At 43.2% G+C, this 26,558-nt stretch overlaps 1 protein-coding gene across 1 annotated transcript in view; it reads left to right on the top strand.

The window, feature by feature from the left end:
* HTRA3 (HtrA serine peptidase 3) overlaps positions 1 to 26,558 on the top strand; it is an 81,076-nt gene that overhangs the window by 12,676 nt on the left and 41,842 nt on the right. Inside the window, exons 2-5 of the mRNA XM_030192588.1 lie at positions 8,141 to 8,240; positions 9,065 to 9,287; positions 18,459 to 18,653; positions 25,763 to 25,795. Coding sequence (XP_030048448.1) covers positions 8,141 to 8,240; positions 9,065 to 9,287; positions 18,459 to 18,653; positions 25,763 to 25,795 — 551 coding nt within the window. The remainder of the gene's footprint in view (positions 1 to 8,140; positions 8,241 to 9,064; positions 9,288 to 18,458; positions 18,654 to 25,762; positions 25,796 to 26,558) is intronic.

The raw sequence follows: 26,558 nt of genomic DNA, 5'->3' as shown, positions 1-26,558 counted from the left end.
ACCTTGTTCAAAACAGTACTTTTGAAAAAAAAAAAAAGATATTTTTCTTTTGTCAAAAATGACCTTATTTTCTATTTGGATTTTGGACATTTTGTGTAAAACATCCAAAGTCGGACTTTGAAAATGCCCCTCCACATGAGTAAAAATGAAGGTACTTTTACTGCATAATCAAGTCCAAAATAAGAGTTCATAAAAAGAGGACAATTATCAAATAATTGTGATTCTGAAGTACCTGTTGTCTCGTAAAGGGACGTCATTCAAACAATGTGCCTCCAAGTGAACTCTCCACCCCAGCCTCACAAATGCCTCCCTGATATACAGGGACAGTTATGTGCAACACATGCATAGTTGTCCTTGTGTGCGTGGTGGACAGTTTTGAAAAACCCCATATACGCACATAAACCCTATTTGATGTGCAGAAATGCATTTAAAGTTTGTCCTGTAATAGTTTTCTTGGTCAGTGAGTCTGTGCATTAGGATGACATCATAACATGGGAGACCATCCTGTCCATAGCCCTACCGTGGTGGCTGTGTCATTGGATGCCGCAGTGGTTTGCCATCGCCTTGTGCAACCTATAGTACCTAGTCTTCCCTAGTAGTTTATCTTCCAAGTACTAGCCAGACCTGACTCCCTTTAACTTCTGAGACATAGAAAGGCTGAATTCTTAGGGTAATGTGGCCAGGAGGGCATTGGAGGAACAGAATTAATTTTCCTACAGATTATGATTACTTTTTGAGTGTAGTTTTATAACCAGGTGCCTAGATCAAGGCAGCCAAAATGGGCATATTTTAAGCCTATTTTAAAAAGCAAAATAGGTGTCTACTTTTCTTTCTAAAATACCAGCATAAGTGGCCAAAAATGCACCTTAATTTGAGCATGATCACTTGCACTAGCCCTAGAGCTGGTGTAAATGAGTGCACCTACATTTTGAAAGTACACTCGTAAATTGTAGAATTTTATAATCAAGGTGCATGCTTGCTCACACTGTCCACGCTCCTCCCAAATTCTGTTCATGTGCACATTCACAGTAAAAATGTTGCACCATGCTAACAACATGCTTTCCTGGCACCTCTATCTAGGCAGCCTTGGGTTGGTGGAGCAAAAGGCATATATCAATTCTAAGGTAATGGTTGTTCTCTAGCTGTAAGAGAGTGGCAGCCTCTGCAGCCATTTCTGTCTTCCTCTTTCTGGTTAGCTATTAGCTGTAACATGTGAAAACTTACATGGAGCCTAAGAGCCTGCAAGGCTTCAAGTGGAGCTGCCTGCTGATTGCTCGCATATGGTTGCAGATTACCCACAAATCCACAGAAATGTACAGCTTTTAGTGGTCTGTTTGCATGGTACTCACAAAAGATATCAGGATGCTAAGTCTTCAAGACACTAGTCACAATTTCACAATTTTCACACAGGTTCACAATTCAGAAATTCACATTTTTAAGAGATCACTGTATAAACCTCTTTGAAATAATGGGGCACATATCGTGCCTCGTGTTCTTCTAAGCACTTTAATGAATTATAGCTAATGTAGAGAGTACTATGTATTCCACCCTAAGAGCTGAAGCCTGAACGATGGCCTTGCTTCTCACAAGTTTCAAACATACAATTATTTAACCACTTTTCAACACATCAGCATATGCATTGCAGGCACTGTTTGCTTTTCTGTGTAACTAGTTCACATCTGTGTCTTATTTTAGCAGAAATATAGCATAAAGAGGTTAATAGTATATCTTGGATATAAGATTATGGGGTTTTAATTTGTCTTATATTTCCACATACCAATGTTGAAAGGACACTATCTGTGGAAACTGACATATTTTACTTTCTTACAAGTCATATGTAGTAAGTTCATTGTTTCTCTCAGTATTGCTCTCTTGATGATCTTGACTTTGTCCTGTATGGATCATCCTTTCTACTAATGAGAGAGTTTAGCCTTGCTTTCTCCTTAGCAAAGATTCAGGTTTTGACTGTTTATATCAGATAAACTTCATAATAGGCATGTGCATTCGTGAATGTGTAGGAAATGAAAATAATACATGCTAACCTATGAAGTAATATGTTTCAACTATTTTATTGACACCTCAATATGGTACAGCACAATAATATAAACAGTATTACAGAACGTTTCTAGTGTACTATACATACTTATCCTAAAATTTAACCAGGGTCAAACTTTTATTTTTGTTTTCCCCACCACTCTTCTCCCCTCCCAATCTCCGCCCCATCCCCAGTATGTTCCGCAGGCGTGGAAGCTTCGTGTTGATGTACTGGTTAGGCTGTGATATGCAGCTATTCAGGACCCTCTATGCCTAAAGATCTATCAGCTACTCAATATCCAGTCTCCATCGAGATAGGACTTCTCATTAACCGAGGGATCAAATCTTGTTCCTGGTCCCTGCAGCGATGACTTATTACCAGAGCCTTACCTCCACCAGAACATTCAACTCTCAAGACGTCCAGTCCCCTCCCGCATCTCTCCTCTAGCTACTCCCTCTCCCACCCCCCTTCAACCTCCCCCCCCTCCCGGCAAGCAGCGAATGGATCCGTCTCACTCTCTAATTCCAGGCCTCCTCCGTCCCCACCACTTCGCTTCAACTTTATCAGGCATTGAGGAGTAAGCTACGCCCCCTTGGGCTAAGGGCTTGCAGATATGGCATCCAGATCTGGAGAAATTGTGCTCTGCATTTGGGTGATCGCTTGGAGTCTCTTGCTTCCCAGGAGGCCAATAGGTGTACTTGGTTTCTCCAGTGCCAGTAGGCTGGCTCCTCTGGAGATGTCCAGTATTGCATAATGCACTTCCGAGCAACCAAACTCAGTTTCCTGCATAGTTTTATAGCGGGGGCACGCAGCGGAGCAAAGGCTCCTGGCTGATCCAGCAAAAACTGCCTGTCCGTCCCTTGAATCTTATTCCCCAATCGGCTTAAAAAACCCTTTACCCGCTGCCAAAATGCGCGCACCTTGGGACACTGCCATAGGGCATGATACAGTGAGCAGGGACCCCTTCCACATTTGGAACAATCTGAACCGTCTGGCCCCTGCACATGAGCCAGCTGTGCTTTAGACATGTAACCTCGGAGGACTACCCTATATCCGCATTCTCTCAGCCTTTCATCCTGTACTAGCATACTAATGCCTTTCAATGTAGCTGCCACATCCCAAGACGTTAGTGAGGACCCTATATCTTGTTCCCATTTGTTTTTGAGATCCTCGTATTGTCTCTTGGGTTGACGCCGGGCCAAAGCTGCATACAGACCCGATACCGAGTACCTCTCTGTCAACAGCTCCTCAAAAAAACCTTGAATTGCTTCCCCCATTCGCCCCTTCAGAGCTGCCTGGTTTAGGGATTTCATGTAGTGTGTAACCTGTGCATGTGCGAACCTATTGCCCCATGTTGCCCCCACCTTGTCCTGGAGGGCGTTAAATGTTTGCATCTCCCCATTCTCCATTAATAAGTGTTCCAATTTCGTGATACCCAGCCCTTGCCACTCACCAAAGATCGGGTTGTCCAACCCCGCTTTAAATACTGGGTTGCCTATAATCGGTATCTGGTGAGTGACGTGTGGATGTCCTCCCAGCTGCCTCATCCACCATTGCCACGTCTCTCTAAGAGGTTGAAATAAAGTGCTTTTTAAAAATTTGAACGGGATGAGGTGACAAGGCAAATGGATAAGTGCCTGCACATCGTAAGGCGCAAAGAAGGCCTTCTCAACGGTTAAGGGTGTGTAATATTGCGTGTCTTGAAAGAAATCCCCCAGGTGTCGCATCAGGCATGCCTGGTTGTATAGGAACAAGTCCGGGAAACCTATGCCTCCCTGCTTCCAGCTTCCCACTAACATGTCCTGTCTGAATTTTGGTTTCTTCCCTGCCCAGCAGAATCGACTAAAAAGGCGGGTCACTCGTTTCAAATCAGTCTTCGTCAAGCGGATTGGCAGTGTTTGTAAGGCATATAGCCAGCGGGGAAACAGCACCATCTGTATTAGGTGTATTCGCCCCATCAAAGACAAAGGGAGGTTCATCCAAGAATCTAATTTGTTCTTAGTATGTTCTAGTAGGATCTTGACATTTAGCTGATATAGATCTGAGGTATTCATTGCAAGTCGAATGCCTAAGTATTTAAAAGAATCTTTGGCCCATTTCAATGGGAACCCAGGTCCCCAGTCACTTTGGCTCATCGCTGGCGAGGCCAGAGCCTCAGACTTGTCCAAGTTTATTCTAAAGCCTGCATAGTCTCCGTATTCACGGAATGCCTCCAATAATGTGTCTAGCGATTCTCTCGGGTTCGTGAGGTGTACCAGGAGATCATCTGCGAATGCTGCGATCTTAAACATGTGGGGTCCCACTCTGACTCCCTGAACCATAGGGTTTTCCATAATCTCTCTTATAAGGGGGTCTAAAGTCAGTACAAAAAGAAGGGGGGATAGTGGGCATCCCTGCCTCGTGCCCCTCCTAATAGGAAAGCTCTCCGACTCCAGCCCATTTATCCACATCGTTGCACTAGGATTAGCATATAGGACTTGAATCGCTTCGACAAACCGCCAGGAGAAACCATATCCTTCCAAGGTGGCAAAGAGGAAGTCCCAGTGGACTTTATCGAAAGCTTTTTCCGCATCGAAGCTAACAAGCAATGACGCTGTGTTACCCTGTGAGTTTTGTTCCAATGATGTCAGGATCTTCCTCAAATTTTTGCTCACCGCCCTACCTCCCACAAAGCCAACCTGGCTTTCATGGATCAGTCTAGGCAACAGTCTTGCCAGCCTGTTGGCCAAAATTTTCGCCAGCAGCTTAGCATCATAGTTCAGTAGGGAGATAGGGCGGTACGAGGTCGGCTCTAAAGGGTCCCTCCCAGGCTTTAGCAGGACTATTATGTGGGCTCTGTTCAAATCGGGGGGCATTGCCTGTTTCTCTATTAGTTGATTTAAAAATCTAGTAAGGGCTGGTATAACGCCTCCCTCCATCAATTTATAGAATTCCCCTCGAAGGCCATCTGGTCCTGGGGCCTTTAACCGTGGGCTTCGTGTTATAGCCAAACTAACTTCATCTTCCGTTATTAATTGGTTAAGGCTGTCCAGCTCCTGTGTTGTGAGTTTTGGCAGTGCTATGTTATCTAAGTACATGAAGTAATATATGTTAAGTCACTTAGGGCCAGATTCAGTAAATGGTACCCCAAATTAGGCACTGTTAAGATCCAAGCTAAGTGCCAATTCTATAAAGGTCGCTTAGCGTTAAGCAACCTTTAAAAAATAGCGCTTAGCGTGGACTCCCACGGCTAGTTTTGGGCGTGAGGACTTATGCCTACTGAAACCTGGTGTAAATTCTTGCGCCCAACTAATGGTAGTTGGGTTTTCAAATCCAAGTATTCTATAACATTACGCCTAATTTCTGGGAATGCCCCTGACTCACCCATGCCCCTCCCATGCTATGAAATTTAGGCATTGACAAAAACAGAAGAACAAAGTCCGTCACACAATAAAAGACAGGCAAACACAGTGAAGGTGACACCAAAGAAAATGGAGCTAGATGATGTGTGAATCATTACTGATAATGTAACAAAGAGAAGGAACTGAGTACAAACAAAGTCCAACCAAAAGAAAAACCACAAAGAGCCTTTAAAAACAAAAGGGACACAGGGCTAGATGCACTAAACCTTAACGACCCTCTAACAACCCTTTAATGAAGGAAATTCCTAACCGTTGCATGCATTAAAGGCCTTTTTCCCCAAGAAGCAAGCAGCTAACGAAAACGGAATGCAAAGAAGAAACTACCATTGAAATGTGGACAATTCGGAATGCACTAACCATACCGATGATTGCAATGAATCATTTACCGTCAGAAATTTTACGTATGCTCAGACCTGTCGTTAAGGCCCCCTGCACCATAAAAATCCAAGCCAGCATGTTTAAAAAGAAACGTGAGATACAAACACGTGGCTCTCCGCTTTCCCCTGCATCATTACAAAACAAAACATACTGCTTCTCCCTGCAGCTTAAAAATCCTGTCTCTCCCCTTCTCCAATAGCTTTGAAAATTAACACTCTGAGCAAGATGCACTAAAGATGTCGGTAAGTCCCGTTCCCTACGGATTCCCTAGCGAATCGGTAGGGAACGGGAATGTATCAACGATAGGGAATGCAAATGAGCTACTCGTTGTAGCTCACTTGCATTCTCTATTCCTTCGGTACCTGAGTCGGAGAATCGGGACGTCCCTTTTGATTAGGCTCCTCTTCCTGGTCTCTTCAGCCAATCAAAGCGGGCTTAGCTGGCTGTTGTCAGCGAAATGTGCTCTGATTGGCTGAAGAGACCAGGAAGAGGAGCCTAATCTAAAGGGACGTCCCGATTCTCCGGCAACCAGGAAAATAGAAAAATTTTGCTGTGGAGGGGTAAGTGGCGCAGCGAAGACAAAATAGAAGGGGGAAAAAAACACGAGCGCTGGCAGAGCAAAAAACTGCGAAAAAAACGTCTCTCACAAGCGCAGGGAGAGTACGTCCTTAAAGGATGCCCCTCACATGCGCTCCCTGCTTTTTTTTTCTTTTTTACCTTTTTTGGGGGGCCCTTTTCCTTTCCGATTCCCTCACAGGAGCCCTAACGAGAGGTGCAGACCTCCCGTTAGGGTTCCTACGGTAAGGGAATCGGAAAAACGGTAGTGCATCTCATTATAATGGGCTGCAACGGTAGTGCAGCTCATTATAATAGCTTTTGAATCATTTGCATTCCATTTTCGTTACCTGCTACCGTGGCAGGGAAAATGCCCTTAGTGCATGCCCCGGGTAAACTACTTGCGTTTTAAACTGGCTGGAACCAGTTTAAAACGCAAGTTGTGGGCTTGTTAGGTTTTGTGCATCTGGCCCTCTATCCCCTAAAGTCAATTTTCCCAGTACTGTAAACAAACTGCAAAGAGGTCTTTTGTTACAAAAGGGGATTTACGAGGGTCGGGTCGTTCTTTTTAGAGTTATCTTCAACTGCACTCTTCTGCTAGATCAGACAGCTAAAAGGCTTGCAGGTCGGGATCTCCCCCTCGCACGCCCCAGTCTGACGTAAGCAACCTACGTAGGTTTAATACGTTTGTGGCTGCTCTGCGCATGCTTAATGAGCATATTAACAACGGGGATAACGTACGCTTGATACTTTTCAATACCGCACCGAACATTTCTGAGCTGTTTTTTTTGTGCATTCTTCGTTGTTTCAAATTCGTTAAGCACTTTTACGATTTAGATTTTTGAACGTTTGGTTGATGCATCTAGCCCACAGTTCTTACACACACAAAAAAAACATTTAATAATGAGATTTGATTGAAGAGAGACCCGACATGGGCCGTGTGTGTTTCGGTGCTACCGCACCTGCGTCAGGGGTCACACCAATGACAAGAAGACTTTAACATACAAATTCAGAACATCTGATGATTTTCAAAGTTGTCTATATTTCCTCCATATATCATCATGAAGGTGAACATGAGCTCTATATTGTATGATATATGGAGGAAATATATTATAGACAACTTTGATCTAGACAAAAATGGCTTGCACTGGTTTAGGCACATGTTTTGCACGCCTGCAGGTCCATTTTTCAGTGCACCTGGAAAAAAAGGCCTTTTTTTGTGTGTGGCCGAAAATGGACGTGTGGCAAAATTAAAACCAGTGCACGCATCCATTTTTGGCCTGAGACCTTACTGCCACCCATTGACTTGGCAGTAAGGTCTCACGTGCTAACCGGACGGTAATCATCAGCACGCGTACACTGGCGTTTACTGTCAGTTAAGTAGCACTTGGTAGAAAATTTCTATCGTGTGTTTTGTATGCGAGTCAAAAATGAAATTACCACCTGGGACACATGGTAGCCAGGCAATAGTTCCAATTTGATGCATGTTGGACTGTAGGACGTACGTAGGCCGACAGAGATAAAAGAAGTGGGAAAAGTAAACCAGGCTTGTCCAAGGAACTGGGACCAAAGAAATAATTAATAATAAAATCAACACAGTTTATTAATGTTTCCTTAGAAATGACGCACGTAGGCACCTACATGCCTTAGTAAAAGGACCCCTAAGTTTTCGTTTCTGTGTGCTGCTATAAATTTTGTAGCTATCTGATTTAATAGTGTTTAGCTTAAATGTTTTTCTTATTAACACGCCCAATTCTTTCTGCTAGTACAGGTGACCAACAGCCCAACAGTCCAAGGTACAAGTTCAACTTCATCGCAGATGTGGTGGAAAAGATCGCTCCAGCAGTGGTTCACATTGAGCTTTTCTTAAGGTAATGGTGTAGTTTGCCAGCTTATCAGTATATTACATTATTGCTTTGTTAGACAGATGATTGAATTGTAGCTATATCAGACACTGCAAGAACCTGAGATGCATCCTCATAGATATAAAGGAACCAGAAAGAAAAAAAAATGGTCTGAATTATTGTTTGTTCCCTCATCTATCTTTAGACTAACCTTCCCTATGTCAATGGAACCTCCTTCACCAAGGGGGTGAAGCCTCCTCTGATAGCGAATCCCTCAGCACTGCTCCTCTATCAGCAGGGCTCACTTCAGTACAAGTAGCTGTCTTTTCCCCTTTCCAGGGGATATCCTCTCAGCAATATCCCCAAGCTCTGTCAATCCCTTGCAGGCAAGAAAAACACTTTAGTCTCCTTCAGCTTAGCATGATGGCCTTGAGACAGGGATGACCTAGACATCTCATTTTAATTATCAGTCTTATTGTTTTGGAATTTTCCCCTGATTTTCTTGCATTTGGGATAACTTGCCTGATGAAATAAAAACTAATGTGATATATTAATTTGGTGATGGACAACATTTAAATGTGAGATTTGCAGGTTGCTTTTGCAAGGTTCTTTTATTTCTATCAGGTCTTTTTGTCTTAGTTACCATATTTCATCATATATAAATTGAGAAATTTGCAATGCATTTGAAAAAAATAATGTTGTGATCAGCTTTATATATATGTGACTGTGTGTGTGTGTGGGGGGGGGGGGGGGGGTGTTTCCCTAACACAAATTGACTTATACAGTAGGTGATGATATGTAGTTGCTCTAGTTTCAGAAAACCTGTTTAAATATGATTGTTTTTCACGCAGACATCCTTTGTTTGGTCGAAATGTCCCATTATCAAGTGGATCAGGCTTCATCGCGTCAGACTTGGGTTTAATTGTGACCAATGCTCATGTGGTCTCCAGTAGCAATTCCATATCAGGGCGACAACAATTGAAAGTGCAGCTTCATAATGGAGATACCTATGAGGCAACCATTAAAGACATTGACAAGAAATCAGACATAGCGACAATAAAGATCAGCCCAAAAGTAAGTAACTTGTTCTTCACTTAGGGGTCCTTTTATTCAGCTGCACTAAGAAATGCGCATAGCACACCCTTACGCAGGCTCTTCCTGCGTGCTAAGCCCATTTCTAGGTGGTTGGCAAAAAGGATTTTTTTTCTGTTTGTTCAATTAGGGCCTTATGCTAATGATAGCATTAGCATGTGGCCATTACAAAAAATTGCTGTGGAAGCATTTACCACCATCTATTTAGATGGTGGAAAGGGCTCCCGTGTAAACCGTACTCAAACCAGTTAAAATGTAGTAATGTAGATGCGCTAACTGGTTAGCGCAGGAATGCCCACTCTCTACTCCAGACATGCTCCCTCTAAAAAACAAACAAATAAACAAACAAACAAAAAAAAATATATATATATCTCAGAAATACTTCCTCAATTATTACTTTAAAAGGAGTGAAGCCTGTGAAAATTGGGATTACTTTAATCAGTGGGATCTGAATTAGAGACTTAAGTATATGTATTGTTAAATAACTTCTGTTTTTTAAAAGAGAAAGAATGTAATCAGATGTATTATTTCTAACTAATATTGGACAATAAGTATGTTTTCAATGAAATGATTTGACTAAACACCGTATTGGCCTTGAAGAAGCCAACCAGATGATCAATGTGGAATAATGAATTGGATGAATAATATCTGGGGATAATCAAGTTAATACCACGTTTTGTTTTCTGTTTACTGTTTAATTTAACTCCTTGTCTTGTTTCACTTTCTCTATTTAGTGGTCTAAGGAAGAGAATAGAATTACCTGACTGAAATAATTCCTATATATTACTTTCTCTGTATTTCTGGCAAGTTGTTTTATAAATAAAAAAAAAATATATATATATAAAATAATTTCTGTGTGCTTAGCACGTGCACTTCCCAAAACTAATGTGAAATGCTTTAGCATGTCCTGGGTTAGGCTATTTTTGCTGCGTCGAGTGCGTGTTAGTGCTTAATACACTAAAGTAAAAAGGCCACTTAGACTGAAACCGGTCTCGTTTTTTTAGGTATTTTGTCTGAATTCTACATTTATTTTTTGGAGTCATGTCCGCATAGCTTCCGAGTGAAAGAGATACCGCTTGGAGTGGAGAAGGGCCATTTGCAAAGACAGCAGCAAACACCATTATGCCAAAAAATAGGATAAACTTTATTTACACATCAACCAGGGTTGCATTAGCAAGCGGCCTGAGCACTTACCAATACTCATTTTGTAGGTGGTAAGGGCTCAGGTGCTATTTCTGTACTAACCAGTTAGCATGCAGTAATGTAGCTGCGCTATCTGATTAGCACAGGAAAACCCCCATCACTTGCCCCCTCCCCCAAAAATTGAAAAATGCTAAAATAGCACTTACCACAGGACAGCCAAAAACAGAAATAGGTAGAAACCTCTACGTGTAGTCCAAAGTCCAAAGCAAGAGTAGAGGATGCCACGAAACAAAACCAGCCAACAAGATGAAGTCAGAGTCCTTTATTCAAAGCACCAGTAACAGGACCTGACACCATCCGTGTTTTGGCAGTAAAACTACCTGCTTCAGGGATCAAAAAAATTATTAGCAAATATCATAAAGTAAAAAATATATGTACATAAGAAAGAATGATATAACAATAAAATGAAAAGTCATATAACTATTTTTTTGTTTTATTAATATAGTTGTTTTGTGACCCCTGAAGCAGGTGGTATTATCGCTGAAACACAGACTGTGTTGAGTCCAATTTCTGGTGCTTTGAATAAAGGACTCTTTGACTTCCTCCCATTAGCTGGTTGTGTTTTGTGACATCCTCTACTCTTGCTTTGGACTTAGGACACCTGAGCACGTCCCATGGTTTGCCATTTTAAGCTGCGCCTAATGCAGTTTAGTAAAAGGACCCCTTAGATAAGCCTCTGTGCAGGTTACTGTGCATTTATAAACTCTGAAACACTGTTTTATGATGCGTTGTTACAGTGTTAAATAATATTTCAGTGCCGGTACACTGCGGTCTTCTCCTCCTAATTTATCTGTGTATGTGTATACTTTTTATACACAGAAGGTGGGACATTTTCAGGTAGCTGATTTACATAGGCAAAATGCTTTTTGCTTGAACAAATTGCTTTGAATATTTCCAGCTTACAATACAGTTATTTGCAACAGTGCAAGTATAATGTGAATTTTTTAAATTTCAGATGGCATTGTAAGTGTGTCAGCTGGTCTCTCTCTCTCTCTCTCTCTCTTTGTGTACATGAAAATGGTACAGGAGGAATTCTGTCTGAATCAGGGCAATTACAGCTGTATTTCTTATCTGTTGCTACAAGCAGTCTGGCAAGTAAACTATAAACCACTGGGAACATGAAGTAAAATATCCATGCCAGAGGCTTCCTTAAGCCAAAGCAAAACTTGTTCAGGCTGTAACTTTGCTTCACTGGTGCCGGCTTTCTGGGTTCCTTGCCCAGGGATTCTTCCTGTTTGCCAGATGACATCTCTTCTCCCTTGCTTATGGCGCCTAACCACCCTCCCCATTCATGATACCTACACTGACTACATAGTTGGTATTTAGATTGTAAGCTCTCTCGAGCAGGGACTGTCCTTCTCCATGTTTAAACTTGTACAGCGCTGCGTAACCCTAGCAGCGCTATAGAAATGCTAAGTAGTATTTTTATTTTTGTTACATTTGTACCCCGCGCTTTCCCACTCATGGCAGGCTCAATGCGGCTTACATGGGGCAATGGAGGGTTAAGTGACTTGCCCAGAGTCACAAGGAGCTGCCTGTGCCTGAAGTGGGAATCGAACTCAGTTCCTCAGTTCCCCAGGACCAAAGTCCACCACCCTAACCACTAGGCTACTCCTAGTAGTAGTAGTAGATTTAAAGCAGCCTGCTTGCTTCCAGTCGCAGCAGGTATTTAGATGCCACTTCTCTGTCCATCTCCACTCATTCTCACTTCTCATTTCCTTCTTTAAGCTATAAGAGACAGATATAGGAGACACAAAGGAGCATTTTCAATATAATGTCTAAGTCAGACTTCGAATGTTTTGCTCAAAACATCCAGAATCTGATTAGCAAATATAGCTTTTTTCGAAACACCTATTATCAGTATATTAACACCATTTTCGAAACACCTATTTTCAAAACGTCTATTTTTCTTTTTCAAAAATGGCCACATGCAAGATGTTTTTTTGCTCTGTGCATTTATCCTTTTGGTCCATTTTTGAAAAAAAAAAACAAAAAACACCCAAGTGAAAAACGCACAAAATCAAGCCATTGGGATGAGGGAGGAGCCAGCATTTCTAGTAGACTGGCCACACAAACATCCCAGCAGAGCAGTGGGGCACACTAGGGGGTAGTGCCGAGGACTTCACATATAAGCTTCCAGGTACAGATCTCACTATTGCTCCCTTATATTGCATAGTGAGCCTTCCAAAACCCACCAAAACCCTACTGTACCCAACTGTACACTACTACAATAGCCATTATGGCTGCAGGTGTCACCTAAATGTGAGTACATCAGGTTTTTGGTGGGTTTTGGAGGGATCACACATTCCACCACAAGTGTAACTGTTAGACTGGATTATTGGCCTGGGTCTCTTTCACCTTATTGTACTGTTTCGGCCACTAGGTGAATCCAGGGGCCTGTTTGCTGCTCTGATAGGTCTGGCTATAACATCTGAGGCTGTCATAGAGGCTGGCATGAACTGTTTCTTTCACATCTTTGCGGGTTGGGAAAGGGTCAGTGATCACTGGGGGAGTAAGGGGGTCATCTGGTCATTTAGGGAACTTTTTTGTGGCTGAGTCATCATTAACCTCACCATATAAAGAACCTTACAAATCCACTGCATATTTATTTATTGGGATGTATTAACCGCCTTTATGAAGAGATTCAACCATATTGAAACCGTGCCCCTTAAACAAAAGACCGTTTTCCTAGAAACAGTAAAAAATGGCCCAGCACGTGCCCAAAAGATGCAGTAACTCAGGCCACTTTTTACTGCAGCTTAGTAAAAGGGCCCCTAAATGAGTGGAATCTGAGAAAACATACTTATTATTCCTATAAGTGACCAGACAGAAGGAAATCTGAAAAAGTATGTAGTTCCCATGGCCAAGGTTTTAGACCTTAACTATAGGAACTGCTTTCTGCGATATCTGGTTTGTCTGGCCACATCTAAGAAAATAGTAATTTGTTAACCACAAAAAAGGCGTGTTTCTTGGAAAAATACAGTTTCAAAATAGCTTTCTTTTCAGACTCAGATTGAAAAGTAACCAATAGTGTGTCACGCTTAGCAATATAATCCTGAGAAGATTCTAGAAACTGTGAGATGTCCAAACTATCAGGAGAAACTATTTGGATCCATACCTCCTTCTTCTCTTAAATTCTAGAACTTCTAGGAACATAAATATTCTCAAGAGACATATTATAATTGTATGAGGATATTGCAAAATATTATTTAAGTACATTTTCAGATGTTCAAGAGGGGCTAGATAATGGGACACAGAGAAATTAAAAAACCTAAGATTCTTTGCCCTCAAAAGATTTTCCATTACTTCTAACTGAGCATGTAAAAGTCTGCCATCTTTAAAATTTGAAACCACTGCAGCTTATAAGGTAGTAATAGAAGAATCAACCTTGTGTGCCCACTACTCAGTTTCAGTTAATCAGTTCTCATGTTCAGCTCTTTTGGTAGCAGTATCCTGAATTCATTGACACAATTTTGGAACAGTTTATGAATTGAAGACTCAATTTGTGTGACTACCTGTTAGAGTAACTAGTTTATGTGCTGAAAGAAATCCAATTTCTATTCCAGATTACATCTGTATTGACAGAGGAATAAAAGCTCTAGAAACACTAGGGCTCATCTGTGGAGATGCAGAGGTCTTGCTCAAGTTACTGTCATGTCCAATTGAAGAGGCCATAGCCTTCTGAGACATAGACATATTCTCCTTCGGTAAAAGAGTTCCAGGATCCACATTTCTGGGGGTAGATAACACTGCAGTTGGGCAGAAATATTGGTCTATACTAGGACCCTTGACAGTGTCCAATGCCATTTAGTTTTTCTTTTCCCCATCACAGTAAACAGATATAATTTCTTGCTCCTGGCTCCTTACAGCTCAAAAAGGGTGTGTTGTGCCCCTTTGGCCTTGCGCCCACAGCAATGCATCTGCGGGCTGCATACCGTGGAAGGGGCAGCATTTTTGATGTCTATAAGTATCTCTCCCACTGATGTCAGGTGCTTAGGTGGAAACCATAATGCTGCCTCTCTAATGCTGAAAAGCCCTCAGGCTGACAGCAAATTTTGCAAACTGAGGCCCAGATGCACTAAACAAAACGAGCCTTTAACAACCCTTTAACGAACAAATTTTTAACCGTGGCATGTAGGTCTAGCATGTAGGTCACACGGGGGCGGGCCCAGGAGGAAAGGATGTCCCTCCTTTCCTCCTGGGCCCGCCCTCGTTTGACGTAAGTAACTTATGTAGGTTACTTATGTTAGACGGGGGTGGGCCCAGGAGGAAAGGAGGGACGCCCGAAGACTCCGCGAAGAGGCATCAGCTGTTCTTGCCCGTGCAGCGCCTTCACACAGAGGTGAGAGGCGCTGCGCGGGCCCGGTAAGAGGGAGGGGGGCCCGGTGGCGACGACCTCAGGGGGGGAGGCGGGGGCGGGGCAGGGGGGCGTGGATGGCGGGAGGCGGAGCTGGGGGGAGATAGAGAAAGGAAGAGAGGAAGGGAGGGGGGACCGGGGCAGCCTTAAGTTTTGATTTTTAATGCAGGGGGTAGCGGGGAGCAGCGGCGACCTCGGGTGGGGCGGGGGGGGGGGGGGGGGCAAGGCCGTCCATAAAGGATGTGTTTGTTTTGGTTTTTTTTTTAACGTTTGTGGCATGCGCAGAGCAGCCAGCATAACGCTTGGCTGCTCTGCGCATGCTTTACGGGCAGATTATCGATGGGAATTACACCAGTTTAATGATTCTTTAAAGCATTCTACTTTACAATACCACACCGAACATGTGCGACTTGTTTTTTTAGTGCATTCTTCGTTTTTTCAAATTCGGTAAGGACTTTTACGTTTTAGATTCTTTTACGCTTGGTTGATGCATTTTGCCCTGAGTTAGAGGCAGCCTTTTCAGAGGCCTCTAAGGATCTTTCCCACTGATGTCATGCACTTAGGTGGAAACCACGGTGCTGCCTGTCTGATGCTGAAGAGCCCTCAGGCTGGCAGGAAATCCCAATTATGATGAGTCTTTCTGCATCTATGTTCAGCTCTAAGCAGCAACAATTTTCAAGATCTAAGCTCACACGTAAACCGAGATTAGACTTCTGAGAATGAGCAACTTTGTCCTCATTGGGAGAAGTTCATCGAGAATACTGTCTAAATGAGTTGTGAAGGAAGAAACCTTATCATCTAGATCTAGGTCTGAAAAACTAGGCAAAACAGAGAGACATGTTTTCTGAAAAATACTCTTTTCTAATACCAGAAAATCATGCTTATAAGAAACAGAGAGCAAGGAGATACGAGATCAGAGAGAGAGAGAGAGCGAGAGCAACATAAATTAATTATAAAGTTGTTGGATCAGGAAACTGGAACAGTTTGGAAAGAATCAGGAATAGGTATAGATCTCTAGTAATGACAAGATCAAGACAGTATCCTGCTCTATGTGCGAGGGCAGTTAAGTGCAGAGAAAAATCTAAAGCTTTAAGGTGCTCCAAAATTTCAACTGAGATACAGGATGGTCTACATGAAACACTGAAATCTCCAAGCAATAGAAGAGGACCGTGATGTAAAGCGACATCAGCAAGCAAAGCACTGAGTTCATGAAAGGAGCAGGTGAAATTAGAGGAGCAAGGTAGATCCAATGAAGAGGAGGGGAACCAGAAAACCGCAGCAACATACTGGTGAATATTCAAAATGATTTAACTGACCAGAAATGGCCCTGATCAGTTAGGGCCCTGTTTACTAAGGTGCATTAGTGTTTTTAACAAGCCTACAATTAGTGTGCATGCTAACCGTGTAGGCGCCTATAGGGATATTGTAGGCACGTACACAGTTAACGCGTGTACATGCTTAACGTGCATTAAAAACATTAACGCGCCTATAATGTGGCTTAGTAAACAGGGCCCTTAGTTTGTTTGGGGGTATCCGCTAATTTTCAGCAGCACTTAACTAGTTATTGCTGCTGAAAATTAACGACTAGTGCCTAAGTGAAAGCTGGCTATTTTTGGGACATTCTGGTGGAGGAGTTGGCATTGACTGGTTAAGAGCCAATATTCAGCACTTAACCAGCCAAAGTAACCGCATAAATGGGACCATATAAAACACAGTCCTATCTTTATGCAGCAACTCATGGCTGGTTAATTTCTGAATATCGACTTAATTGGCCATGTGCTAGCAAGCGCTGTAGAAACTGGATATTCAGTGCCAAAGACTGGATATGGCCTGGTACTGAATATCCGGGATAACACCAGTGGTGGTCAGGAAAATGCTCACCACCGCCAACTAAATATTTACCTCATAAAATCAATTAATACCAAGGATCTGGAGCCGGACCCTTACAGCCATAAATCATCGTACATCATTTAAACAGAGGATTGACTGTGAGCAGTTTTGTCAAGGTGGAAATAACCAGAAAAAGGTACTTGTCACATCATCCATAGCCTAAGCCAGTGATTCCCAAACCTGTCCTGGGGGAACCCCAGCCAGTCAGGTTTTCAGGATATCCACAATGAATATTCATAAGATCGATTTGCATACATTGCCTCCTTGGTATGCAGATCTGTCTCATGCATATTCAGTGTGGATATCCTGAAAACCTGACTGGCTGGGGTTCCCCCAGGACAGATTTGGGAATCACTGGTCTAAGCAGTTTCTCTCTGTCCAAACTGTGTGCAGCAATGTAGTCTGTGTCATAGGTGCCGACGCTGTGGGTGCTCGAGCACCCCCAATATTTTATCCATTGGAAGTTCGTTCCCTCCCTTCCTCACTAGCTGTTTGCTAATGGGACAGAGGTGGCAAAATGAAAAATACATTTTGAAATTTAAATGTATATGTACACAACAGATAGTGTTTGAAACAAATTTTGGGCACTATTTATTAAGCCACACTAGAGGTGCGCTAGTATTTTTAGCGTGCACTAAGCATTAGTGTACGCTAACCGTGTAGTTGTCCATAATATTCCTGTGTACACTGAGGGGTGAATACTGAATAAGAGCATAACACTCTGGTTTTCTGTCTGATCCTATGAGCCTCCATGAACCATAGGTGCTCTTCAGAACACTCACATTGAATTTGCTTGAGATATTTGGTCATGTCTACTAAAGGTCACTAGTTAGCGCGTGCTAACTCAGGACTTTCCCATGTACTAAGCCCATTTTCAGCACATTCAGGGGTCCTTTTATGAATCTGCGACAAAAGGGGGCCTGCACTGGCATCGGTGTGTGTTTTTTGATGCGCACCAAGGCCCCCTTTTACCGCAGCGGGTAAAAGGCAGGTCTTTGCTTTTTCAAGAAATGGCCACATGGCACATGCTTCACTTGCCGCACAGACATTTTGGGGGGGGGGAGCATTTACCGCCACCCATTGAGGTGGCATTCAGGGCTCCCACACTAACCCGATAGTAATTGGACAGCGAGCGGCTCTGTCTGATTACCGCTGGGTACACACTGACTCTACAGAAATTGAAATATTTTTGCAGCACCAGAAATGGTTTGCGTTAGGGGAGAGAACTACGACTGGGCTGTTGCGATAGCCCGGTGGTACTTCCCTTTTAGAGAGCTGGGCTTACCGCCGCTTCATAAAAGGGCCCCAAAGGAAATAGGGCATTTCCCCAGTATTTAATTTTCAGGTCATGTGCTAATGTTCACATTAATGTGCAAAATCTGAAAATAATTGATACGGGAGCATTTACTGCCTCCTATTTAGAATTAGTTGAGTGCACATAACTGTCGACATGCTAGCTGAATAGCGTGTCCACACCCATTCTTCGTCCCTGACATGCCCCCTCCAAATCAGAAACACAAAAATATAAATAACACACACTTATTGCATGCGTTATCTTATGCATATTCACAGTGGTTATCCTGAAAACTGGATTGGTTGGGGTCCTGTAGAGGTGCAGGGGCTCCTTTCTTAATTGAACTGATTGAGAAACATTGTTCTATTTGTTTCCCCAAAGTATAATTCTGTGTTTTTTATTTGTCTAGAAAAAGCTTCCAGTCCTATTACTAGGACACTCCACTGATCTGCGGCCTGGAGAGTTCGTGGTAGCAATCGGGAGTCCTTTTGCACTGCAGAACACGGTGACTACAGGCATAGTCAGCACTGCACAGAGAGATGGAAAGGAACTTGGCTTGAGAGACTCGGATATGGACTACGTTCAAACCGATGCAATTATAAATGTAAGAGTCTATACTAAAAACAAATGAATTCACAAAATGAGTGTTGCTCAAGATACAAGCGACAATATCAATGACCACAATTATGATAATAACCGGTTCGCTAGCCAAATAAGTCAGTTAGAGTGCAATAATGTCTGGTTATTCTCCCATAATAACATCATTGTAGAGTTATCTGTGAAGCACTACAGATTCTTTGCTTTCTGACTTGCTGTAGCTCATACTGAACTCACATGGAATTCCTCTTCAGTCGCCAGTTATGTCATCATCCGTTTCCTGACTGAATTCATTACAGTTCTGAACGTCCCCATTTTAAATCATAAATGACATTTTTGTAAAAACTCAAAGCCTTGCTTTAAGTATTGCTTTTATTTACATTGTGGAGAAAGCAGTAGTGGAATCCCACTGGAGAAGAGTAACGGCATTTGTTGGAGAGTAAAGCATTTTTAATCACTAGGGAATATTATTTGAGAATAACCGTGATACATTTAGGGCCAGATGCACTAAATGTAATGAGCCAGCAACGTGGTTTTTAAACTGGTTCTAGCCAGTTTCACACGCAAGTAGTAAACCGGGACATGCACAAAAGGGTTCTCTGAGCCATTTTCCTGTCACGGTAGCAGCTAACGAAAACGGAATGCAAATGAGCTAATTACTATTATAATGTGAATGCGATGCGATGTACTACCATTTCCGACCCCATGCACCATGGAAAACCTAACGGGAGGTCTGCACCTCTCGTTGGGGCTGCTGTGAGCGGGACCCATGCAGAGGAGGATGCCCATCGCAAAAATCGGAAGAAAAGAAAACGTCCAAGTGCTCGGCAGGGACGTCCTTTCAAGTGCCTAACACTTGGACGTCCTTTACTAAAAAAAAAAAAAAGGACGTCCCTGATGAACACTTGGACGTCTTTTTTCTTCAGATTTTGTGACGGGTGTCCTTCTCTTGGACGCGTTTTTCTTACGACTAAGGTGCCCGAACCGAAATGACCACCGCCGGAGAGAATCAGGGATCGGGACATGTGAGGACACCCAAATCAAAACTATTTGGATGTCCCTTTCAATTATGCCCCTCCAGGTCTCTCTCAGCCAATCACAGCGCGTTTAACTGACACCAGTGAAAGCCAAACACACTGTGACTGGCTGAGAGAGACCTGGAGGGGCATAATTGAAAGGGACATCCAAATAGTTTTGATTTGGACATCCTCGCACGTCCTGATCCCGATTCTCTCCGGCAGTTGTAATTTCGGGCACGTAAGAAAAACACGTCCAAGAGAAGGATGCCCATCACAAAATCTGAAGAAAAAAAATGTCCAAGTGCTTGTCAGGGACATCCTTTTTTTTTTGAGACTGAGGACGTGTATGAAGCCGTCTTTGGCATGTGCAGAGCAGCCAGCATAACGATTGGCTGCTCTGCGCATGCTCAGCTGGCCGACTCGCTTCCCCTTCTTAGGAAGGAAATCGCGTGCAAATGAGCTAACAGCGAGCAGCTCATTTGCATGCGATTTCCTTCATGCATTCCCGTTTTTTACCGATTCGCTAAGGGATTGGTAAGGGAAGGGCTCTTTGTGTGGAGTTAGTGCATCTGGCTGTTAGGAAGGTGAGAGTAAGTAATATTTTAATAGTACAGTGTTTTCTCTAATAAGCAAGCATTTCTAGAAGTTGTAATAACCTGCTACAACTTCCTGTATATTTGAGAATAAGAATCTAATGTTTCTTAAGTACCATGCTTTTCCTCCATTTTCTGTGGGTATAAAAGTAATTTATTTTGGGGCCCTTTTACAAATACAAATAAGCCTATTTTATATTTGTTTATTTATTTAAAACTTGATATACCACCTTAACTTTTGGAGAGAACAAAGCAGTTAAAAAACACAAAATATAAAAAAGAAAGGAACTACAATATTTGATAGGAAAGGTAATACACACACTACTACTACTACTACTATTTAGCATTTCTATAGCGCTACAAGGCATACGCAGCGCTGCACAAACATAGAAGAAAGACAGTCCCTGCTCAAAGAGCTTACAATCTAATAGACAAAAAATAAAGTAATCAAATCAATGTGTACAGGAAGGAGGAGAGGAGGGTAGGTGGAGGCGAGTGGTTACAAGTGGTTACGAGTCAAACGCAATGTTAAAGAGGTGGGCTTTCAGTCTAGATTTAAAGGTGGCCAAGGATGGGGCAAGACGTAGGGGCTCAGGAAGTTTATTCCAGGCGTAGGGTGCAGCGAGACAGAAGGCGTGAAGTCTGGAGTTGGCAGTAGTGGAGAAGGGAACAGATAAGAAGGATTTATCCATGGAGCGGAGTGCACGGGAAGGGGTGTAGGGAAGGACGAGTGTGGAGAGATACTGGGGAGCAGCAGAGTGAATACATTTATAGGTTAGTAGAAGAAGTTTGAACAGGATGCGAAACGGATAGGGAGCCAGTGAAGCGACTTGAGGAGAGAGGTAGTATGAGTAAAGCGACCCTGGCGGAAGATGAGACGGGCAGCAGAGTTTTGAACCGACTGGAGAGGGGAGAGGTGACTAAGTGGAAGGCCAGCAAGAAGCAGATTGCAGTAGTCTAAACGAGAGGTGACAAGGGTGTGGATGAGGGTTTTGGTAGAGTGCTCGGAAAGAAAGGAGCGGATTTTACGGATGTTGTAAAGAAAGAAACGACAGGTCTTGGCGGTCTGCTGGATATGAGCAGAGAAGGAGAGAGAAGAGTCAAAGATGACCCCAAGGTTTCGAGCTGAGGAGAAGGGAGAATGAGAGAGCCATCAACAGAAATAGAAAACGGGGGGAGCGGGGAGGTGGGTTTGGGGGGGGGGAAAATGAGAAGCTCGGTTTTGGTCATATTTAATTTCAGGTGGCGTTGAGACATCCAGGCAGCAATGTCAGACAAGCACGCTGAAACTTTGGTTTGGATGCACATTAACAGATTAAACCAATTAAAAAAATCATCCTTCTCACTCTTCTCACTCTCTCTCCCAGGCACCAAAATCACAATGAGCCCCCTCAGTCACCAATAGAGAATGTCATGGGGACGGGGACCCGTAGTAACCACAGGGATGGGGACGGGGACAGAACTTGCGGGGATGGGGCAGGGATGGGGACAGAGCCCACAAGGATGGGAACAAACTTTGTCCCTGTGTTGTATTCTACTTTGAAGCCTGTTAATGAACTGCATTGTTATTTATGTTTGAGTGATTCAGACAACGATATTTTGATTTTTTTTGAAAAAACAAACAAACATGCTGGACACAAGTAGCAAAATTTGCATGGGGGATCCTGTAAATCCTGCAACCAGCACATCTTCTAAGAAGACATCTTCTATTGCAGGAAGGACTGTGGAAGACAGGAGAGCTAGACTGAATCCTGAGATTGTTGATGGCTTCTTATTCATCCACAGATTAAAAAATCATAACAGTGCTTCATAGGGCATATTTCTCCCCTCTAGGGCATACAGAATGGGTTGTATTTTGTACCCCTGGACATTTTAACAGGGTGGATTAGGATTCCTTGGGGTAGTAGAAATCAGTTACTGTTGGGGTTGGAAGGGTAGAGGGGGGTGGTGAGGAGGGATATTATAACTGCTCGCTGTTATTATTGTTTCTATTTATAATTTATACACAATAGTTGCACAGCATATTGTTCCTTTTTATACTTTAATAAAAAGATTTAAATATGAAATCATAATTGTTTGAGGCTTCTACAGATGAGGACAGAGCCCATGGGGACGGAGCGGGGATGGGGACAGAACCTGCGGAAATGGGGCAGGGATGGAGACAGGGCCTGCGGGGATGGGGTGGGAATGAAGACAAAACCTGCAGGGATGGGGTGGAGATGGAGACAGAACCCATAGAAACGGGACAAACTTTGTCCCCGTGTCATTCTCTAGTCGCCAGTAAAATCCTGCTTTAATAACCATGCTTTCATCAGTGATTTAAATTCCTTTATACTGAGTTCACCCCATAAAGATAAAGGTAGAGAACCCAAGGATAGAGAACAATGAAGAAAAAAGCACTATGACGAGTTGTCTCCAGTTGTGCAAAGCTAGGTCCCGGTAGGACCATATGATGATCATTTATGGTCTGCAGGACCCGCACAGATGAATATGGAATTGTTAATGAAGATAAATAGATTGGAGTACCTTGATGGAAAGCCTTGAAACCTAATAATAATGCTTTAAATTTAATACAGTAAGGAATCGGCAGCCAATGATGACCTTGTAAAGCAAATGTAACATGACCAAATTTTCGTAAATTACCTATAGGCTTCTTCGCATTTAGGGGCTCTTTTAGTGAAGCTTAGTGTGCGCTGACCGATACTAGCGCCTACATGCCTTATTTTATACCCATGGGCCATGTGGCACTTAGCACATGCTAGCGTCTGTTAGTACGTGTTAATATTTAGTAAAAAGGCCCCTCTATTATCTACCATTGCAACTAGGGAGTTTTTCAATGAATCGGACCAGTCCTATACTGTACAAAACAGACTTTATAATGACACATGAAAATGTACTAGTATTGGTGTTTGTAAACAGTTCAGAACACAAAGCATAATTATTGTCTAGCATTTTAAGATGATGTAAGTTGAAATAATATATTAGGGACGTGCATAGGCCAAAAATATTTGGTTTGTTTTGAGTTTGGCTTTTTCCCCAATTTTCAGATGTTTTCTTTGGTTTATTTCAAACATTTTTTTTATATTTATTTCTGAAACAGGCCATACAAACTTTAATAGCTTACAGAAATTGTACATAGAATCTTGTGTTATTAAAACATAACCTTTTGGAGAACAAGTACAGACATCACAGGAGTGGAGGAGTAGTTTAATGGTTAGAGCAGTGACCACAAAATCAACAGAGCTGGGATTGATTCCGACTGCAGCTCCTTGTGACTCCAAGCAAGTCACTTAACCCTCCATTGCCCCAGGTACAAAATACGTGTAAACTAATTTGATTGTGACCACAGAAAGGTAGTATATCAACCCCCCCCCCCCCCCGCTTCTGTTATTAAAGTACCTCTTTTCATATGCCTTTTATAGTCAAACTTAATCATCTTGAGGCAACTGCTACCGTGTTTCCCCGAAAATAAGACCTACTCCGAAAATAAGGCCTTCTGGGGTTTTGCTGCAAAGTTGTATTATAAGGCCTGCCCCGAAAGTAAGACCTACCTGAAGCAGGGCCGCCGAGAGCTGGACAAAGGCCGCCGCCGCCCCGCCCCTGAGGTCGCCCCCCCACCCGAGGTCACCTCCACCCGCCCTCCATCGCTCCCGGAACTACCGGTACCTGAAACGCCTCCTTTCACCTTCCTTCGCAAGTTCAGAGCAAGCAGCAGCAGGACAGGCCACTCCTTCCTTCCGTGTCCCGCCCTCGCCTGCTTGCTCCGAACTTGCGAAGGAAGGTGAAAGGAGGCGTTTCAGGTTGGGAGCGACGGAGGGCGGGTGGAGAGGGGGCCCGGCGTCCTCGGGTGGAGGGGCGACCTCGGGTGGGGGTGGCAACCCTGATGTTGCCCCGAAAAAAAATAAGACCTCCCCTGAAAATAAGACCTAGCGGGTCTTGGGGAGGAAAAATTAATATAAGACAGTGTCTTATATTCGGGGAAACACGGTATCATGCACTTGGTGGTTGGGTTGGTCACATAGGATGCAGCACCCAAGCTAGGCTGGGTCCCCAGCACCCCCTCCCCAAATCTAGAGAGGTGACCCCTCCTATCCTGTTATTGACAGGGACTACCATCTCCCAATGCATCATATTTGAAATTAGGCTTCACTTATGGACTCCAGAACATTAACAATTATAGACATAGAGGGCATATTGCTCTGTTATATGTGGAATGGAAATATTCCCTGAGGGAGGTGCTCATAACATAATTACCACAGGTATTATTTGATAAGCCCGGTTTCAAGGTTTGTATAAACTCTGGACACCTTTCTGATTGAGGACAATTGCCCCTTTTTCAAATAAACCATAGATTGTGAGCCTACCAGGGCTGGAAAAGTACTTATATGTATTTGAACCACATTGGTTTTTGAGGGTTACAAAATCCTGAGTGGTGTGGAATGGGTAGAGGTGAATCGATTTTTCACTCATTGAAAAATTACAAAGATAGTGCTGGGCAGACTTGTACGGCCTGTGCCCTGAAAAAGACAGGTACAAATCAAGGTAAGGTATACACAAAAAAGTGGCACATTTCTTGGGCAGACTGGATGGACCGTGCAGGTCTTTTTCTGCCGTCATCTACTATGTTACTATGTATGTATGACCATGGGACACTCAATGAAATTGCATGGAAATACTTATAAAACAAATAGGAGGAAATATTTTTTCACTCAAAGAATAGTTAAGCTCTGGAAGTCATTGCCGGAGGATGTGGTAATGACGATCAATGTATCTGGTTTTTAAAAAGGTTTGGACAAGTTCCTGAAGGAAAAGTCCATAGTCTGTTATTGAGATGGACATGGGGAAGCCACTGCTTACCCTGGGATTGGTAGCATGGAATGGTGCTACTAATTGGGTTTCTGCCAGGTACTTGTGACTTGGCTTGGCCACAGTTGGAAACAGGATACTAGGCTAGATGGACCATTAGTCTGATCCAGTATGGCTATTCTTACATTCTTATATACAACAGAAAGGTGGAATATCAAGAATCTAATTAATGTTGTATATTAACATTAATAGGCAGTCCATTGTATAGCCTGGAGAAGACAGTGCTAGAATAGTGACATAAATTTATAGATATTCCTAATGCGGCAGCTAACTCTGGACTGTTTCATCATAGCCAGCAAATATCCCCATTCCAGAAGCTCATGCTGAATCTCTATGGCTCTTTTAGCTTTATCCACTGAGCTAACTAGACCATTCGGAACATTGGCCTGAGCTGCACTATTGCACTTAATTTCTGAGTGCTGCAGTTTTAGGTCCTTTGTGTAAAAATATGGACTTACACTTCAGGCAGCTAGCTGATGAATATAAATGGTTTGTTTCATGATAGCACATATTTGGAAAGGGCTTTTCAGTTTCCTCAAAGAAATATCCCTTACAATCTTGATTTATGCTCCCTGCAGGAAGAAAATATATTTTTTGAAACATCATTATAAATGTTGATTTTTGTATTCTGTTTACAGTATGGAAACTCTGGAGGCCCGTTAGTTAATTTGGTAAGTGCCATTTACATTATTATGGATTCCACAGACAGTGGCGTTCCTAGGCTGGCTGACACCCGGGGCAGATCGCCGATGCACCCCCCCCCCCGGCGAAATTGCACCCCCCAGGTGCATTTTTACCTGCTGGAGGGGGGGGGGGGGTGCCGCGTGCCTGTTGGCTCCGAGTCCGCTTGTTCCCTGGCTGCTGCTCCCTCTGCCCCGGAACAGGAAGTAACTTGTTCCGCGCAGAGGGAGCAGCAGGGAGGGAATGAGCGGACTCGGAGCCAACGGGCGCGCGGCACCCCCCCAGCGGTGTGCACCCGGGGCGGATCGCCCCCCTGCCCCCCTTGGTACGCCACTGTCCACAGACTGAAAGATTAGAAATAATGGGGTCGATATTCAAAGCAATTTAACCAGGCAGAAGCGGCTCCTGCCCTGTGTGTGGCTCTCCACTGATAATGGTTAGTGTTGCAGGTTGCAGACCTGAGGAACTGGGTTCAATTCCTGCTGCTGCCTGATGGTCAGCAGTGGATTGAAGACCTGGGGAACCATGTTCAATTCCCTCTGCAGCTCCGTGTGACCCTGGGCAAGTCACTTAACCTGTATTGCCCCAGGTACAACAGTAGTGCAATGCACTACTTAGATTGTGAGCCCACTATCACCACTATGGACAGATCTAGTATGTGTACAATTAAACTGTAAACCACTTAGGTCTAAGCGGTATATAAATACTTTAATGAAATAAAATTAACCAGATAGTGCATCTGAATATCAGCAT

The sequence above is a fragment of the Microcaecilia unicolor genome, chromosome 2, assembly GCF_901765095.1.
Source record: "Microcaecilia unicolor chromosome 2, aMicUni1.1, whole genome shotgun sequence".
Lineage (NCBI taxonomy): Eukaryota > Metazoa > Chordata > Amphibia > Gymnophiona > Siphonopidae > Microcaecilia > Microcaecilia unicolor.
Note: the sequence above shows the minus strand (reverse complement) of the source record. Positions and strands in the feature narration are given on the sequence as shown.